The sequence below is a fragment of the Gymnoscopelus microlampas genome, assembly GCF_963454915.1.
Source record: "Gymnoscopelus microlampas genome assembly, chromosome: 18".
NCBI lineage: Eukaryota > Metazoa > Chordata > Actinopteri > Myctophiformes > Myctophidae > Gymnoscopelus > Gymnoscopelus microlampas.
Genome location: NC_139955.1, coordinates 43,752,662 through 43,771,946, shown reverse-complemented (window position 1 = coordinate 43,771,946; position 19,285 = coordinate 43,752,662). Strand labels below are relative to the sequence as shown.

Below are 19,285 nucleotides of genomic sequence, written 5' to 3'. Positions count from 1 at the left end.
TGCGTTCCCGGTCTTAACACATCGGGTGCCAGAGGTTTATTAAAATATTATACGTTCAGTGCCTGCATTTCTTCCATCCACTTACGTTGATACGTTTCGTGCTGTAGAAGCCCCGACGCGGAAGTGCATGTAAACAAGCGTGCGTGCGAGACGGCGGAGGGTCCCGACTAACGCCTGGAACAATAATATTTCTAACGCGATCCTCCATTGCAGAGTGATATTATAGTGAGATATTAAGCTTTTAGTCAAGGAGTTAACACATTGAGTGCCAAAAACGGTCCGGACCGTTTTTCATAATCCAAACGAGGAGTGCCAAAAACGGTTATGACCGTTTTTGAAAAAAAAAATGAAAAAAAAAAACAGCACCAGGAGATATCATTTTTCGAAGATTTAGACTCCAATCCACTTCCGTGTCACCGAGGTGACGAAAACGCGTCGCAGAAGCCCCCAAATAGGCCTCGCCCATCCCATTTCTCAACCCGGAAGAAGGGGTGATTTCGGCCCATGTGCTGCGTGAGCAACTCAATGCAAGTGGATGGGAGAGGATTTCCGGTCTCCGGGTTTCGCTCTCTATTATTTTTACCAGGTGCTCGAAGAGCGCCTGAGTCTACAAACAGTCAGACCTAATCGTCATCCTAAAAACCGTCATCCTAAAAATTTGCATCATGTTCGACATGTTTTCAATCATTGGCTATCCTGGCTGTCCTTCACTCCTTTAAAGCCAATGGGGACACTTCCCCGTTTTGCCTGTCCTTTAAGCCAATGGGGAGACGGCCTGTCCTCCGCAGTAACCGCCCTCCGTTCCCCTCCTTCAACACTGTAAAGGTTGTTACACACCGGCGAATATAGCGAATATACGCAAAATTCGGACTCGTTCCGAATAATTAAAAGGCGCTTTTTCGCTTCGCTTTTTCGCTTTTTCGCTCCATGTACGGAGCCATTGACTTTATACGTTTTTTAAAAAAAACGCATTATTCGCACGAAAAGATCGCCCCGGTGTGTAAGGACCTTAACAGTTGCATACAGTGCTGGCCTCAGGCAACAGAGTTGGCCTAAATGCTAGCGTGCTTCATTAGACCCAGTTTGGCTATTAAGTTATTATTTGGCCATGTTCACCCTGACTTTAATCTTCGCTATTGTTGGGAAGACCCCTGTGGTGTCTAAAAATGTTGCCACCACTTACATAAAAAAAACATTATTAGCGTTAGCTTCGCATATTAAATGTTGCCAGGTTTGGCGAGAAAAACAAGCAATCCGAAAAACAAGCAATCAGGTCTATGAAAACACACACACACACAGACTTAGAATATGACTTTTACATTTCATTCTTGTTAACTCTATGGTCTTACCAGAGCAGTATGCCGTCTGCTACAGCGGTGAACAGAGCGTCAGTGTTGGGGTCGATGGGTAGAACATGTTTGCAGTCTGGGTCTTTCTCCAGAGCTGAGTTGATCCAGTTGGCGAACGCATAGCGCTCCTCCTCTGCAACACACACACACACACACACACACACACACACACACACACACACACACACACACACACACACACACACACACACACACACACACACACACACACACACACCCACACACACACACTTAGCTAATGCAGCCTACAGTTCGCGTCCCTGTTTCTTCAGTGGTACTTGCGCTTCCCAAGCCCCCCCTCCTACACTGTCTCCCTCTCAGCTGGCTGTCTGTCTGTCTGTCTGTCTTACACTGTCTCCCTCTCATCTGTCTGTCTGTCTGTCTGTCTGACACTGTCTCCCTCTCATCTGTCTGTCTGTCTGTCTGTCTGTCTGTCTGTCTGTCTGTCTGTCTGTCTGTCTGTCTGTCTCACTCTCATCTGTCTGTCTGTCTGTCTGTCTGTCTGACACTGTCTCCCTCTCATCTGTCTGTCTGTCTGTCTGTCTGTCTGTCTGTCTGTCTGTCTGTCTGTCTTACACTGTCTCCCTCTCATCTGTCTGTCTGTCTGTCTGTCTGTCTGTCTGTCTGTCTTACACTGTCTCCCTCTCAGCTGTCTGTCTGTCTGTCTGTCTGTCTGTCCTACACTGTCTCCCTCTCAGCTGTCTGTCTGTCTGTCTGTCTCCCTATAGCTCTCAGCTTTCCTACTGTCTGAAAAAAACAAAAACAAGCAATAGAATATATCAAGCTAATGGAGATCGACTAACACACTAGTTCTCAATGACGGGTCCATTTGGTTCCATTTGTACTCTTTACAGAGCCGTGAGGGTCCATTTGGTTCCATTTGTACTCTTCACAGAGCCGTGAGGGTCCATTTGGTTCCATTAGGGTCTGTAAAGAGTACAAATTCAGGTGTGGCTGTTCTTTACTGACCGGAGAAGGAATGCTGAGTTCCTTCACTAGAGATGATGCTGGTGCCCCCGAAGGCCAGGAGGCCTTCCTTCTTGTTAATGGCCTTTCGGAAACTCTGTGCCACGTGGTCATTCTTCAAGTCCTGGCAGATCTGGGGTTACACCACACCCACACACACACACACACACACACACACACACACACACACACACACACACACACACACACACACACACACACACACACACACACACACACACACACACACACACACACACACACACACACAGAGAGTAACAGAGCCGTTAGTGTCCGTTTTGAACCCCTGGTAGACTGCCCTAGCGTGTCTGATATCATGTCTAGACGGGCGGGTTCAAAATCTCCAAAGAAAAATTCCGGCGGATCCTATTGGTTCACCGATCTGTCCGTCAGCCCCCGCCTCTTAAGCACATTAGATGCTTCTTCCGATGTCGGAAAAGATCCACTTCGGACGGTCAGAACATCTGGGGGTACAGGAGTGTCCGGAATTTCTTTTACCAGAAATTCTGAATGACGTCAAAATATAGTCGGAAGGAGCATGTATTGCGTGCGCTTTAGGCTGTAAAAGAATAGCTTTTTTTTGCCCTGGAAGTTTCCTCTTAAAGCTCAATTCATACTAGCTCGCGCGTGGGTGTCACTTGCCAAAAATAACTGTTCTTCAAGCTAACAATGTATCACTTTAGCTTATAGATCGGTTCTTTTTGGCAGGCGACACCTTCGTACCACTGGTTATAATTCAGACGCCCAATGACCAACAAATCTAAGCTCGGTAGGACTCTATGAAAACAAGGCAACATTACCAGTGGTGGAAAGTAACTAAGTACATTTACTTAAGTACAATTTGGAGGTATTTGTACTTTACTTGAGGATTTCCAATTTCCAATACTTTTACTTCTACTCCACTACATTTCAGAGGCAAATATTGTACTTTTACTCCACTACATTTATTTGCGCGACGCGTTGTGAGCTTGTAGATCTACTATTTTCAAATATTTAGTACTTTTACTTTTGGTACTTTAAGCGCATTTTGATGCCAATTCTTTAGTACTTTTACTTAAGTACATTTTGAATTCTGGACTTTTACTTGTAACAGAGTATTTCTATATTGCAGTATTGGTACTTTTACTAAAGTAAAGAATCTGAGTACTTTTTCCACCACTGAACATTACTATGCATCAAATAATTAACCAAGTATGTTGTGAAAATGAGTGAGTGAGTGAGTGAGTGAGTGAGTGAGTGAGTGAGTGAGTGAGTGAGTGAGTGAATTAGTTAGTGAGTGAGTTAGTTAGTTAGTTAGTTAGTGTTACCTACAGAGGTGAACTCCACAAAGTTGATCTGGTTGTCTTTGTCGCGGTCTAGTTTCTGGATGAGCTCTCTGATCTTGAATCCAGGCATGGCCAGGTTGACCTCCTTGAACAGGTCGCTGAGCTCCATGTCACAGATGAAACCATTACTGTTTGTATCTGTAAAATAACAACAGCACAGTTCTGAGTACTCAAATGTTTTACTTAAGTAAAAGTATCAATGCTGCAATGTAGAAGTACTCTGTTACAAGTAAAAGTCCGGAATTCAAAATGTACTTGAGTAAAAGTACAAAAGTATCGGTATCAAAATGTACTTAAAGTACCAAAAGTAAAAGTACTAAAATGTTTGAAAATAGCTGATCTACAAGTTCACAACGCGTCGCGATGCAACGCGTCGCAAGCTTGTAGATCGTCTATTTTCAAATAGCCTAGGTATACAATAGGGCCAAAGTGGTAAATGTATGTGTTTTATAATGTAATCATTTATATCTGCAAAGTAACTAGTAACTAAAGTTTTCAAATAATTGTAGTGGAGTAAAAGTACAATATTTGCCTCTGAGATGTAGTGGAGTAGAAGTAAAAGTACATAAAATTGGAAATACTCCAGTAAAGTACAAATACCCCAAAATTGTACTTACTGTAAATACAGTACTTAAGTAAATGTACTTAGTTACTTTACAGTTTACACCACTGCTCATTACTGTTTGTATCTGTAAAAAACACAACAGGAGAGGCGGAGAACAGGGATGGGACGATACCAAGATTTCGCGTCACGATTATCTGTGGCCAAAATAATTACGATTAACGATAGTATTGCTCTCTCTCTCTAAGTCGTCCTCAGACGAGCCCTCCATCATCGCCTCCAGTCATCTTGGTTCTCCATACATCTGGCCAGCACGTTGCTATAGTACTCCTGCATCGTTCTTGATATTCTTATTGCGATAATGGAAATACTCAAAATTGTACTACACATTCACTGCCATTGACGGACATCTCCGTCATTTAAAATTCACCCGTTCACCGCCATTGACGATATATGTCCGTCATTTCAACGAACAAAAAAAACGTCCAGAACCCAAAGATAACGTGATCCGAAGATGTATGCACTGCTCCATTCACTTCGGTTAACGTATTACTTTAAAATCCTGTATCTCGGCTCCTATGTTTTACTATGTATTTTTGGCCAAACGTGCTATTTTCAACTCGGTAAAAAAAAGAGAACTGGAGGTCAAAATAAAAAAATTTCTTCTTCACTTAAGCACAGTGAAACCCTCCGTGATTAGCAACCATCAGGGGATCGATCATACTGGATATAAATATTCTGTGGTTCTTGAAAGATTTGTCAGAATGCTTAAAAATGCTGGCAGAAGCTACCTGCCAATAGTAGAGGGCCCCTGGCAGTGAATGTGTTAAAGGTCGACTTCTTCATATAATTGGTCCTCATGATGCTCATTATTACACGGCTTGGTTGAATGCTTGATTCTGATTGGTCAATCGCTGAATTCAGCGGTGTATTATTTCTGGATACTGACTGATGAGCTCACTAACAGACCGCTGTCTAATCAAAGACTCAGAGCACCTGCTCATATCAACCTGTCTAATCAAAGACTCAGAGCACCTGCTCATATCAACCTGTCTAATCAAAGACTCAGAGCACCTGCTCATATCAACCTGTCTAATCAAAGACTCAGAGCACCTGCTCATATCAACCTGTCTAATCAAAGACTCAGAGCACCTGCTCATATCAACCTGTCTAATCAAAGACTCAGAGCACCTGCTCATATCAACCTGCGCGGCTTGATTTTACGCTGCATCCAACATGACAGCCATGTAAACAAACACACCTTGTCATTAAACTAAACGTTGTGCTCAAGAATGTTTTTGAAAACATTTGAAGCGAGAAATAGACGATGCAGTAACAGAAAATGTATTCTATTTGATCCACTACACTTCCTTGTTTTCCGAGGCGACCGTGTCCACCCAGCACAATACTTATGGAATACTTTCATTGCCGTAAGCAAGGAAATACTTTGTTTTGTTGTTACTTTTGGAATAATGCATTAATTCATTTATTAAGTGGCCGTGTAATCTGGATAATTGACGGGTCATTAATGATAAATAAATACCGATGGGGTGATTAGGCACCGATGGTAGGTGCCTACCCGTCAATTATCCATTGCATCACAATCATCTTAACCCCTTTATCCATGTATAAGTTGGCTATTCAAAAATAGCAGATCTACAAGCTCACTTGCAAGCTTGTACATCTGCTATGTTTGAAAAATGTTTGAAAAATATCGAAAATGTTTGGAAACTTTTGAATAATTTAGACTTGCCCTTTTGAAAAAATGAAAAAAAGAAGGTTTTTTTTCTTCAGTTTACAGCAGGGGTCTTCAACAGGGGGTCCGGGACCCCTAGGGGGTCCTCAGAGTTACTACAGGGGGTCCGCCAAATCTTTATGTGATATGATTTTTCTTTTTACCTTAACCACTCAAAACCTAGCATCCCTTTTCTGAGGAGAACTTTAGCCAAAAATAGCAGATCTACAAGCCCACAACGCCTGTAAATCGGCTATTTTTGGCAAAGAGCTATAGTAGGTGTGTAGAGGGAAAAAAGAGCAGACCAAGTAAACAAAAAAAAGTATAATTTACTTGAGCACCTGCCCCTCAAAACCTGTGGTTATACGAGCAGGAGAAAAGCACCACACCCTGAACTATACAGTGCACTGGAAACAAAGCTGCTGGATTCAATGTCTCACACATCCATTCTCCTTCCAAAACCTGTGGAAAAAATGTGTGTGTGTGTGTGTGTGTGTGCGTGTGCGCGCGCGCGCGGCTGACAGACAGCAGCTGACAGACAGATGTTCTCGCTGAGATTTGAAGAGATATGGAACCTTTGATCTTACACACACACAGACACTCACACGCACGCACAGTGTACACACACACTCACAGTGTACGCACAGTGTGCACGCACGCACGCACGCACACACACACACACACACACACGCACACACACGCACACACACACACACACACACACCTCAATACTCACCAATTTTCTGGAAGGCTTCCCTGAGCTCCTCCATTTCTTCAGGGCTGATCTTCTCTGACATGACGACACTTGAGAGACAGAGGAGAGAAATATGTCACTTTAACCACATGACCGTCCCCTTAGTTTGTAAGAAAGTCATTTGTGTGCAGAAAATAATTTGTAGTCAATACTAATTCAGTGAGCTCAGTGACACAGGCTGTGCTAGGTTTCATGAGAGGATCTCTTTGCCTCAGAAAAAAAGTTGACAGCCTCTACACCCATGGTTCTCAAAGTGGGGTCCGGGGACCCCCAGGGGTACTTGAGGGGGTTCCAGGGGGTACCCAGCTAAATGATGGACAGGAACCAAATGGACCCTTATGGGTCTGTAACTCTGAGATATACAAATGGGTCCATTTGGTTCCATTTGTACACTCTCAGAGTTAAATTAACATTGATTTTACAATATGAATTGGGGTCCCGGAGGTATAAATGCCATTACATAGGGGTCCGTAGCCTGATGCATGTCAAACGGGGGGTCCTTGAAATAAAAATGGTTAAGAATCACTGCTAGAGAGCTGTAAAAATCTTCTCTTATTGGGGTCCCTGGCAAATCTTTTCAAATGGGGGTCCGTGGAGTAATAAGTGTCAATTTAGGGGTCCTTGACATGAAGATTTTGAGAACCAATGCTCTACACCACCCCTTGGAGGGATGCGTGTGCGTGCGTGCGTGCGTGCGTGCGTGCGTGCGTGCGTGCGTGCAGGGACACAGCAGACTAAACACATTTAGCTGACAACATCCAGGTCTACTCACTTCTATACTCTTCAAATCCATTCTGATAAACCTGTCTGAACCTATGTTATGTTCCATAATGGTAAAGAGAAAAAGAGGACAAAAGTATCTTCATTATCTTAAGTGTTGTCTTAAGTAAATAGTATCTACTATTACAACAAACTGTGTATATTAGTAGTTCCTAAGATAGAGCCAATGCTGAAATGTTTGTCCTGAAAAACACTGCTGTTTAAATTAACCAAACACAACTGTCACTGCAACAAAATGAAAATTGTCAGTGCGTCAGAGTGTCAGGCTAACTAAATTGGAGAGAAAAAGGGAAAGCAGTTTAAGAAAACATGTAGAGTACAGAAGTCCTGACGTCACTCGTTCATCCCCTGGTTCGTAAAGTAATTTCTCTATGGAGAATAACATTGGGTCATCTTAGAATCGTCTCATATAAGAATTGTGGTCCAAAAATAAACAAACTGTCTCGGAGATATTGTCAGGGAGGAGGCTCTGTATCGTTTATGATAGTCAGTCACTTGTATTTGATACAGTCTGTTTCTGGTGAAAATTTAACTAATTCGGCGGAAGTAACATTATCGTTTTCTCACCGTCAGTTGATGCTTCATATCCATAAGAGTCAAACCGCCGGGATAATTTGTTTATCCCATTAAGACCTGGAACGCATCTGTGTCACTTTAGATTTCTTTGGCTATTCAAAAATAGCAGATATACAAGCTCATAGCGCGGCACCGAGTGCCGTGCTATGAGCTTGTAGATCTGCTATTTTTGAAAAATCTTGAATTTCTTTTTTTTTCTTTTTTTCAAAAAACTGTTAGGATTTAGAAAACATTTTTAAGAATCGCCTCAGGTCTTAATGGGTTATTTTTGGAACACAGTTCTTATTTTACACGATATTAAAGATATCTATGGGGATTCAGAATGGGGGTGGAAAACCGCGGACCAGGTAGGATGTGTAAATTACGTCAGACTTCGGTGCTCTATAGCAGTGGTTCTCAACCATAAGCTTTTTGGGGGGGTCCCTTTTAATTACTAGAAAAGAAAAAAGACCATAACTGCATCAAAAGTAATCAACAAACTATACTATTTAAAATATATAGCTGATCTACAAGCTTGTAGATCAGCTATTTTCACAATATGTATCTGTGGAACAGAGTAAAAAAAGATGTATGCCTCTACTCCTACAATTCTAAGAGCCTGTCAGGGTGGGGGGTCCCGGTCCCCTGTTCAAATATGATCATTTTGGGGGGGGGGGTCACGGCCTGAAAAGGTCGAGAACCACTGCTCTATAGTCTCTCTGTCGCCTGGAAACCTCATAATGTTGAGATTCAAATTCAAAAATAGCAAAAGTGGCAGATCTACAGGCTCAAAAACGTGTCACACTGAATCAGATCTACTGGATGAACATTCTCAAGCTCTGTGATCAGAGCTAAAACACGCATTGCCTCATCAGAAATAGTGAACATAGTTACACAGTACAACATCCTGACTAACAGACAAGACAAGGCAAGTCAAAACAGGCAGAGAGGAACAACAGCACACACACAGCCAGCCGTCTCAAATGCACTCCTGTGTCCAAACGCATAACGACTGATTCTTTCAAAATAGTTAACCCATTACGACTGCAAACGCATCTGTGTGTCATTTTTAGATGTCTTTGGGCTTTTCAAAAATAGCACATCTACAAGCTCATATATGAGCTTGTAGATGTGCTTTTTTTATCGTGAAAATGTGTGCAAATCTTTGCATGTATACATTTTTCAAAGCGATCATTTGTAACTCAAATCTTTGCTTCTGGGGATTCTACACGTCTTCTAAATCCTAACCGTTTTTAAAACATTTTTTTTTACTTCTGTTGCTATATATATCAGTGGTTCTCAAACATTTTTCAGGTCAAGGACCCCCAAAATGATATGTATTTGTCCTGTATTTTGCACACGTTTTCACGATTTTTCAAAGAATAGCAGATCTACTTGTAGATTTTTTAGTAGCCAAAGAAATCTATAAAAATGACACACAGATGCGTTTTCCTTAATGGATTAACTGACTGAGAAACTGAGAAAAATATGACGTTATCTTCAACGACCTCGACCCATGAAAGCAGAGGTGAGCAGGCCTGTCACCGTCACGGCATTTTTACTGGACTTAATTAATTCAACAATTATTATTCCTATATTATTATTATACAAATACTTGCGATCGACAATTAAATTGAGTTTGTTTTAGTTTTTTTGGCATTGAACATTGGAATGTGTTGCAACATTACGAAAAGAAATTGCATTTCTGTTTGCCCTTGTGGCAGATATTGCACAGGGAATATACTATGGCAAATACCTTTTTAGACCTGAGACTGATTCTACCAAATGCCTTCTAAATCCTAAAAATGTTGCTGCTATTTACGTATATACTGTAGCTAAAATATAAAATGACACAGACGCTTTTTCAGATTGAATGTGAAATAGATCCGATATACAGAGAAGTGTTCAAATGACTGACACCGACTGGTACCGATAATCAAAATAAATAATGTACTATGGCCAAAATAGGTCATATTTAATACTATACTAAAACAAAATTACAAATAGTGGAAATCTACAACCTCACAGCGTATGAGCACCTGCTAGACATCTGCTATTTGTAATATTCTTTCAAGATGTTTGAAAACGTATGAACATTTTTCAACAAATTAATGGATACGATTCTGACGATTGTAAAAAAAAAAAAAAAAAAGAGATTATCTCAAGTAACTAGGCGGTTATGTAATAATAGTGACAAGCCTAGAGAGGAGTCCCTTGTTAACTCAGCATAGAAATGTAACAGGAGCTGCTGCACTTCAGATGGTGATAAAAGTGTTGAGGTAACGTGATCATCTGACAGACAGTGTTAAAGAGGTCGGCCTCCTGTGTTGCCATGTCTGCTTATTATATTAACTCTTTCACTGCCAGAGTGTATACGATAACAAACCCACCCACTGCCAGCGATTTTTCGATTCTCTTACCTTTTCAAGTAGTCACAGAATATAAAATTCTAAAATTACACAATTGAGACACAATTTTGACACTTGTAGATCTGCTATTTTCAAAGAGCCATATATATATATATATATATATATATATATATATATATATATATATATATATATATATATAGCTTCTTTTGTGCTGGTTTTCATAGACCTGGTTGCTTGTTTCTCTCGTGAAATTTGGCAACACTGTCCGTCTCCTGCTGAATCACTCCCTGCAGCCAGGAATGCAGATACATGTGCATTTCAAACCCTGGACCTGAGTGGGCACTTGGCTCTATATACTTGGACTGCTTTTTTTCCCCGTTTACTCCAGTGGTTCTCAGAATTGTGGGTCGGGCCCCGCAGGGGGGTCCCCGAATGTTTGTTTTGTTTTGTTTTGTTTTGGTTCTTTGATTCTTTCAAAATAGTTAACCCATTAAGATTGAGACCTGAAGCCGATTCTACATGTCTCCTAAATCTCAGCAGTTTTCTGAAAAACGTATGTTTCTATATCAGTGGTGCTCAATCTTTTTCATGTCAAGGACCCCCAAGATTATATGTATTTGGCCGTGGACCCCCATCAAAATATTTTGTTCCAGGGACCCCCAGAAGCAAAGATTTGAGTTAAAAATGTTCGCTTTAAAAATATATATATTCAAAGATTTGTACACATTTTGACGATTTTTCAAAAATAGCAGATCTACAAGCTCGTAGCGCGGCACTCGGTGCCGCGCTATGAGCTTGTATATCTGCTATTTTTGAATAGCCCAAAGTGTAAAATAATGCTTTTTAGCTCAAATCTAAAAATGACACAGTTCCAGGTCTCAATGGGTTAAGACTGCAAACGCATCTGTGTGTCATTTTTAGATGTCTTTGGGCTTTTCAAAAATAGCACATCTACAAGCTCATATATGAGCTTGTAGATGTGCTTTTTTTTTAATCGTGAAAATGTGTGCAAATCTTTGCATGTATACATTTTTCAAAGCGATCATTTGTAACTCAAATCTTTGCTTCTGGGGATTCTACACGTCTTCTAAATCCTAACCGTTTTTAAAACTTTTTTTTTTACTTATGTTGCTATATATATCAGTGGTTCTCAAACATTTTTCAGGTCAAGGACCCCCAAAATGATATGTATTTGTCCTATATTTTGCACACGTTTTCACGATTTTTCAAAGAATAGCAGATCTACTTGTAGATTTTTTAGTAGCCAAAGAAATCTATAAAAATGACACAGATGCGTTTCCTTAATGGATTAACTGACTGCAAAAGAAAAATATGACGTTATCTTCAACGACCTCGCCCCATGAAAGCAGAGGTGAGCAGGCCTGTCACCGTCACAGCATTTTTATTGGACGATTAATTCAACAATTATTATTCCTATATTATTATTATACAAATAATTGCGATCGACAATTAAATTGAGTTTGTTTTAGTTTTTTTGGCATTGAACATTGGAATGTGTTGCAACATTACGAATAGAAATTGCATTTCTGTTTGCCCTTGTGGCAGATATTGCACAGGGAATATACTATGACAAATACCTTTTTAGACCTGAGACTGATTCTACCAAATGCCTTCTAAATCCTAAAAATGTTGCTGCTATTTACGTATATACTGTAGCTAAAATATAAAATGACACAGATGCTTTTTCAGATTGAATGTGAAATAGATCCGATATACAGAGAAACGTTCAAATGACTGACACCGACTGGTACCGATAATCAAAATAAATAATGTACTATGGCCAAATTAGGTCATATTTAATACTACAAAATTACAAATAGTGGAAATCTACAACCTCACAGCGTATGAGCACCTGCTAGACATCTGCTATTTGTAATATTCTTTCAAGATGTTTGAAAACGTATGAACATTTTTCAACAAATTAATGGATACGATTCTGACGATTGTAAAAAAAAAAAAAAAAAAAAGATTATCTCAAGTAACTAGGCGGTTATGTAATAATAGTGACAAGCCTAGAGAGGAGTCCCTTGTTAACTCAGCATAGAAATGTAACAGGAGCTGCTGCACTTCAGATGGTGATAAAAGTGTTGAGGTAACGTGATCATCTGACAGACAGTGTTAAAGAGGTCGGTCTCCTGTGTTGCCATGTCTGCTTATTATATTAACTCTTTCACTGCCAGAGTGTATACGATAACAAACCCACCCACTGCCAGCGATTTTTCGATTCTCTTACCTTTTCAAGTAGTCACAGAATATTTATCTCCAGTATGATCGATCCCCTGATGGTTGCTAATCACACAGGGTTTCACTGTGCTTCGGATCTTGTATGTATTGGTAGTTAAGGGTTGCGTCTTTTTGGTGGGGTTTATTTCTAAAATTACACAATTTTGACACTTGTAGATCTGCTATTTTCAAATAGCCATATATATATATATATATATATATATATATATATATATATATATATATATATATATATATATATATATATATATATATATAGTCCTAGTCGCTTCTTTTGTGCTGGTTTTCATAGACCTGGTTGCTTGTTTCTCTCGTGAAATTTGGCAACACTGTCCGTCTCCTGCTGAATCACTCCCTGCAGCCAGGAATGCAGATACATGTGCATTTCAAACCCTGGACCTGAGTGGGCACTTGGGCTCTATATACTTGGACTGCTTTTTTTCCCCGTTTACTCCAGTGGTTCTCAGAATTGTGGGTCGGGCCCCGCAGGGGGGTCCCCGAATGTTTGTTTTGTTTTGTTTTGCTTTGGGGGGGGGGGGGTCCCAGATGATAGAGGTATTGAAATAAAAATAGAAATAAGACATTACTGCGTCAAAAGAAAGCTATACTATTATAAAGAATGCTCCGACTTTGGCCAAATCAATATATTACCTAAGAAAGAGGCAACATTTTTTAAATCAGCAATTTTCACAATATTTATCTGTGGAACCGGATCAAACTGAAAGAAATGCCTCAACTCCTACAATTCCAAATGTGCTTGTCAGGCTGGGGGGTCCCCAGTTCAAATATGAATATTTTGGAGGGGTCGCGGCCTGAAAAGGTTTAAAACCACACAGGTCTTCTGTACGTCAAATCTTGCTGTTGTTATTAAATAAATGCTAGATTTAAATGTATTTAGATGTAAACAAGATGCTCTTGAACAAACAAACAAACAAACAAACAAACAAACAAACAAACAAACAAACAAACAGCTACAGCCTTGCAAGAGTCCTGTTGGATTTCAGTCTAAAGAAACACATCTCTAAAAATCCTTCAAATTGAATGTTAGGCTCAAATAACTTGCTGTTAGGGTTGTGATATTCAACATATAATCGAAGGTTGACAATGAACAAAAGCTACAGTGTGAGTTCGGGGTCATTTTTTGCTACATTAAAAGCAATACGCTATCCCCCATTTGAAATGAAAATCTGCAGCCGATTTGTCTTTCTAATGAAGTTATGAAGTTATACTGTATATGAGTCATCACCTCGTGCACTGAATGACCCCCACACACACACACACACACACACACACACACACACACACACACACACACACACACACACACACACACACACACACACACACACACACACACACACACACACACACACACACACACACACACACACACACACACACACACACACACACACACACAGAGTAACATCCACAGTGTAAAATGGACCAAGTGGACCCAAATGAACCCTTAAGGGTTTGTAACTCTAGGAGGGTACAAATAATGGAACCAAATGGATGCAAAAGGCTCATGATACACTGAATGACACCTTGACTGTGACTGACACACAGTAAAATCCTCAGTGTAAATTTAAATATCGACACAAATTCGGTTCCATTTCAAGCGCATCAGAGTTAAACAGTAAACAAATGTTTGTTTGTTCGTATTTAATGCAATTTTTTATGTAGTAGGCCTAGCTATGTTGTTGTCTTGGGGTCTATACACAATAATGTCCGTCTGGCGGACATATTTTATTTTCTGTAATATACAGAGAAGGTGGGGTGCTGAGAGGCTTCCAGTGGTGGAAAAAGTACTAAAATTCTTTACTTAAGTAAAAGTACCAATACTGCAATATAAAAATACTCTGTTACAAGTAAAAGTCCAGAATTACATTTTTACTTGAGTAAAAGTACAAAAGTATTGGCATCAAAATGTACTTAAAGTACCAAACGTAAAAGTACTAAATATTTGAAAATAGCCGATCTACAAGCTCACAACGTGTCGCGATGCGACGCGTTGTGAGCTTGTAGATCGGTTATTTTCAAATAGCCTAGGTATACAATAGGGCTAAAGTGGTTAATGTATGTTTCATAATATCATAATTTAGATCTGAAAAGTAACTAGAACTAAAGTTTTCAAATCATTGTAGTGGAGTAAAAGTACAATATTTGCCTCTGAGATGTAGTGGAGTATAAGTAAAAGTATTGGAAATTGGAAATACTCCAGTAAAGTAAAAAATACCTCAAAACTGTACTTAAGTACAGTACTTGAGTAAATGTACTTAGTTACTTTCCACCACTGCAGAGAAGGTGGGGTGCTGAGAGGCTTCCTTGTAATGTTGGGTCTCTGAGCAGAGCGGCGCGCCTGGCAGAGCGCTAGAGAGAACTCACTAACGCTCTGGACCAGGGCTATATAGACCCCTTAACAGACGACATCACACTGGTTGCAAGCGTCATACTGGTTGCAAATGAAACCCATTAAAAGGCTTTTTATTGAACAATACGGAATATACAGGTACTTACAGGTACCTTTGCCGGCTCAACTTGTTACCTCCGTGGCATGGGGGTAAGCACTTTATATTTGAAATCTGAACGTCTGAAATGTCTAGTCAGTAAGAATACCCTGAAGATTCTAGCAGGGGCCCTCGTCCAAGGTCATTTCGACTATGCATGCTTCTCATGGTATCGCAACACCACTAAGGCCTTAAAAACAAGGCTCCAGACATCCCAAAACAAACTGGTAAGGTTACTTCTTGGCCTCAATCTCATACAACCCATCTAACCCACCAAGAACGTCTACCATGTCTTTCTAAACCCACCAAGGCCCTCATTGGAAACAAGACCGCAAGGACTTTCATGAACGGACCTGTTAGACAAAGTATTTTAAATGTAACTGTGCTGTTTTATATTTTTTGCCTAATAAAATATTCAATCAATCAATCAAATCTAACCCCTGCTCACTTTGCTAGGGTTGGATGGCTCAGGGTTGAGGACAGAGTACGGCAACTTGCCTTGGGCCTGGTCTACAAGACTCGACACAACATTGGGATCCCCCTGTATTTGTCAAAATACTTCCAAAACGTAAATGAAGTCCACGATCATAACACCAGAGGCAGCTCCACTGATCATGTTCAACCCAGATTTGGCACAAACAAGGGAATTAACTCTTTCTCATGCTATACAACAAAAATGTGGAATGCCCTACCAAAAGGAGTAAAGGAGTGTAAAACCCCACTCACTTTCAAAACTGCCCTAAAGAATCACCTTCAGGAGGCTGCAATTCCAAACTGGCCCCTGTCAAAGTCTTAACCCCCCCCCCCACGCCCCCCGTCTCCCCTCCTCCTAAAACTGTCTATTGTACACATTTCTTGTTTTTCATACCAGTAACATGTGAACTGTATGACGTTCTGCAGTGTATATTTGTATGTCTTAAATGTTATCATGATTTGAGTGCACAGGGATCTCATTTTAAATAAGCCATGTGCTTTTATGAGCGATCCAGTTTAGAGGACCTTGTATTGTGATTTGTACTTTACTGTTACCATGTCTTTCTAAATAAAGTATTCAATCAATCATACGTTTATGTAGATGTAGCAGTTGTAAATGTAAAAAAAAAAACTAAAACCAGGAACAAGTGGTTCCATGACGCTTTATGACAGACGAGCGTCATGTGAACCATGGCTACTTTACACCTAGCTCCTACGGAACCTCTCTCTCCGCTGTATAGCTCCGAGATGAGGTTCCTCGTTTCCCTCTGCCGTTTGAGCAGGACATTGTCGCACATTTTCCACTTTACATGTTTCTTACCCCTTTCTGCACATCGTATCCAAAAAGTAAAGCTTTTCCGCCATTCTCTCAGATGTTTTAAGTTCTAGCGCAACATAAAATCTATCCAACGAGTTGAAAAAAGTATTTAATTCGCCTCTGTCCTCAGCCAGTTCCATAATCTTTTGCATTAGAAGATGCAATTCAACATTTGACCAGTAGGGGAATCAGTAATGTTATCTCTACGGGCGCAACTCTTGCGCAATGTCTTAAAAACATGTAACCGGATGAGGACAAATTAAATACTTTCTTCAACGTTTTGGATAGCTTTTATGGTCCGCTAGAACTTAAAACATCTGAGAGAATGGCGAAAAAGCTTTACTTTTTGGATACGATGTGCAGAAAGGGGTAAGAAACATGTAAAGTGGAAAATGTGCGACAAGGTCCTGCTCAAACGGCAGAGGGAAACGAAGAACCTCATCTCGGAGCTATACAGCGGAGGGAGAGGTTCCGTAGGGGCTACTTTACACCACTGCTGAGGTTCAACCATGATGCGTCTTTTCCTGCAGCCCTGATGACAGTGGCTGAGAATGACACAATGTATCCTCCTCCAGGTTGAGAATGACACAATGTATCCTCCTCCAGGTTGAGAATGACACAATGTATCCTCCTCCAGGCTGAGAATGACACAATGTATCCTCCTCCAGGCTGCAGCATTAATAACTCTGTTTATTCATTGAACAGGCATACATCAAAGTGATCCATGCATGATGCGTGGCCGTACACATTCATTCATAATAACAATAAGCTGCACCGCGTTGTTTAACACAGAGCAGAGCACACAGATCAAGGTAGGGAGAGGTCGAGATGGCAGTATATATATAGTTAGAATACATCGGTACGTTTCAGCCCCTTCCTTTATTTGCTGAGGTTTGTCACATTATGTCATATTTTAGGCTAAATGGGTGTCTGAATGAATGAATGAATGGGGGGGATGTGTAGGCTGTTAAGGTCAACTATCATAGCAAACACTAGCCCTGGTCCAGAGCGTTAGTGAGTTCTCTCTCTAACGCTCTACCAGGCGCTCGGCTTTGCTCATAGACAAGGAATTCCCCTGCCCTGCGAGGGCTCCTACTGTAGTACAAATAAACTAAACCACTTCACTACTCACTGAAACAATTAGGTTGTTTTGTGTTGTTGAAAGTCTATTCTCGGAGGTGGGAAGCCCCTCAGCACCCCACCTTCTCTGTAAAATACACTTTTTGGACAGAAAATAAAATATTTCACCGGAAGGAAAAATCTGGTCAATAGAAAAAAAACCATTGACCAGATCTGTAGAGGGCGCAGTGGAGCAACCAAAAACAAATTTTCCTTCCGGTGAAATATTTTCTTTTCTGGACAAAACGTTTATTTTACAGAGAAGGTGGGGTGCTGAGAGGCTTCCCACCTCCGAGAACAGACTTTCAACAACACAAAACAACCTTTGTTTCGGTGAGCAGTGAAGTGGTTTTGTTTATTTTTACTACAGTTGGGAGCCCTCGCAGGGCAGTGAATGAGCAGAGCCGAGCGCCTGGCAGAGCGTTAGAGAGAACTCACTAAAGGCTCTGGACCAGGGCTAAGCAAACACCACTATTCCACTTTGTCTCCTCTTTATAGACAGTGCTAAATCTCGACACGCGCAGAATAGTATGCTCGTATACTAAGAGCATACTATTCTTATGTTTATAATTGTCTTACCTCAGGGTTAATATAGGCTCTAGTGCAGGAAATCACACAGTCATCCGGAGGAGAAAGAAAGGCAGTAAATCCAGTGTGTGTGCGTGCGTGCGTGCGTGTGTGTTTCTCTCCCGTTGAGGACAGCATGCAGACTGCCAGTGTATCTCCGCCCCTCTGTGCCACTCCCTGGAATAGGCCACACCCCTCCTTTCTCTCCTCCTTCCCTGCACCTTCATTCCTTCCTTACCTGATTTCTATTATTGAGTGGTTCTCAACCTGTGGGTCGGACCCCAGGGGGGGTCCCCAAATTATTTTGGGGGGGTCCCCAGATGACAGTGAAGTGACAATTTTTTCTAATGTAAGGAAGAGCAAAAAAAGCTCAAGTGCTGCGAGGCGAGGCGTTGTGAACAAAAAAACAATATATGTGGAACCGAATCAAAAAATGTAATGCTCCTACATTCCAAGTGCTTATCAGGGTGGGGGGTCCCCAGTTTAAATATGATTATTTTGGGGGGTCCCCAGTTTAAATATGATTATTTTGGGGGGTCCCCAGTTTAAATATGATTATTTCGATTCCTTCATTCCTGCTATTCCCTATATGCAACCTTACCTTGATTCCTTCATTCCTATTCCCTATGCAACCTTACCTTGATTGCGTCATTACTTCCAGACAGTGGTGGAGAAAGTAGTCAGATTAGGTCTATATTTTGTTTACAGTAAATGTGAAATAACTCCAGTGGTGGAAAAAGTACTCAAATTCTTTACTTAAGTAATAGTACCAATACGGCAACATAGAGATACTCTGTTACAAGTAAAAGTCCAGAATTAAACATTTTCTTGAGTAAAAAGTACAAAAGAATTGACATCAAAATGTACTTAAAGCACCAAAAGTAAAAGTACTAATATATTTGAAAATAGCAGATCTACAAGTTCACAACGCGATGCGATGCATCTTGAGCTTGTAGATCGGCTATTTTTAAATAGCCGAGGTATAAAATAGGGCTAAAGTGGTTAATGTATGTTTTATAATTAAATAATGTATATCTGCAAAGTAACTAGTAACTAAAGTTTTCAAATACTTGTAGTGGAGTAAAAGTACAAT

At 40.5% G+C, this 19,285-nt stretch overlaps 1 protein-coding gene across 2 annotated transcripts in view; it reads right to left on the bottom strand.

Moving 5' to 3' along the window:
• The window catches only part of LOC311033778 (plastin-3-like), a 46,008-nt gene extending 27,680 nt beyond the window's left edge, over nt 1-18,328 (bottom strand). Inside the window, exons 1-5 of one of the 2 annotated variants that reach the window (XM_084041428.1) lie at nt 18,205-18,328; nt 6,716-6,783; nt 3,669-3,820; nt 2,340-2,469; nt 1,350-1,482 (exon numbers count right to left, since the gene is read on the bottom strand). In XM_084041428.1, the coding sequence (XP_083897554.1) occupies nt 1,350-1,482; nt 2,340-2,469; nt 3,669-3,820; nt 6,716-6,776 (476 nt within the window). In that variant the 5' untranslated portion in view covers nt 6,777-6,783; nt 18,205-18,328. Of the gene's footprint in view, nt 1-1,349; nt 1,483-2,339; nt 2,470-3,668; nt 3,821-6,715; nt 6,786-18,204 lie in introns of both variants that reach the window. The other variant, XM_084041429.1, reaches the window with a different exon arrangement.
• Between the last annotated feature and the right edge of the window lie 957 nt (nt 18,329-19,285).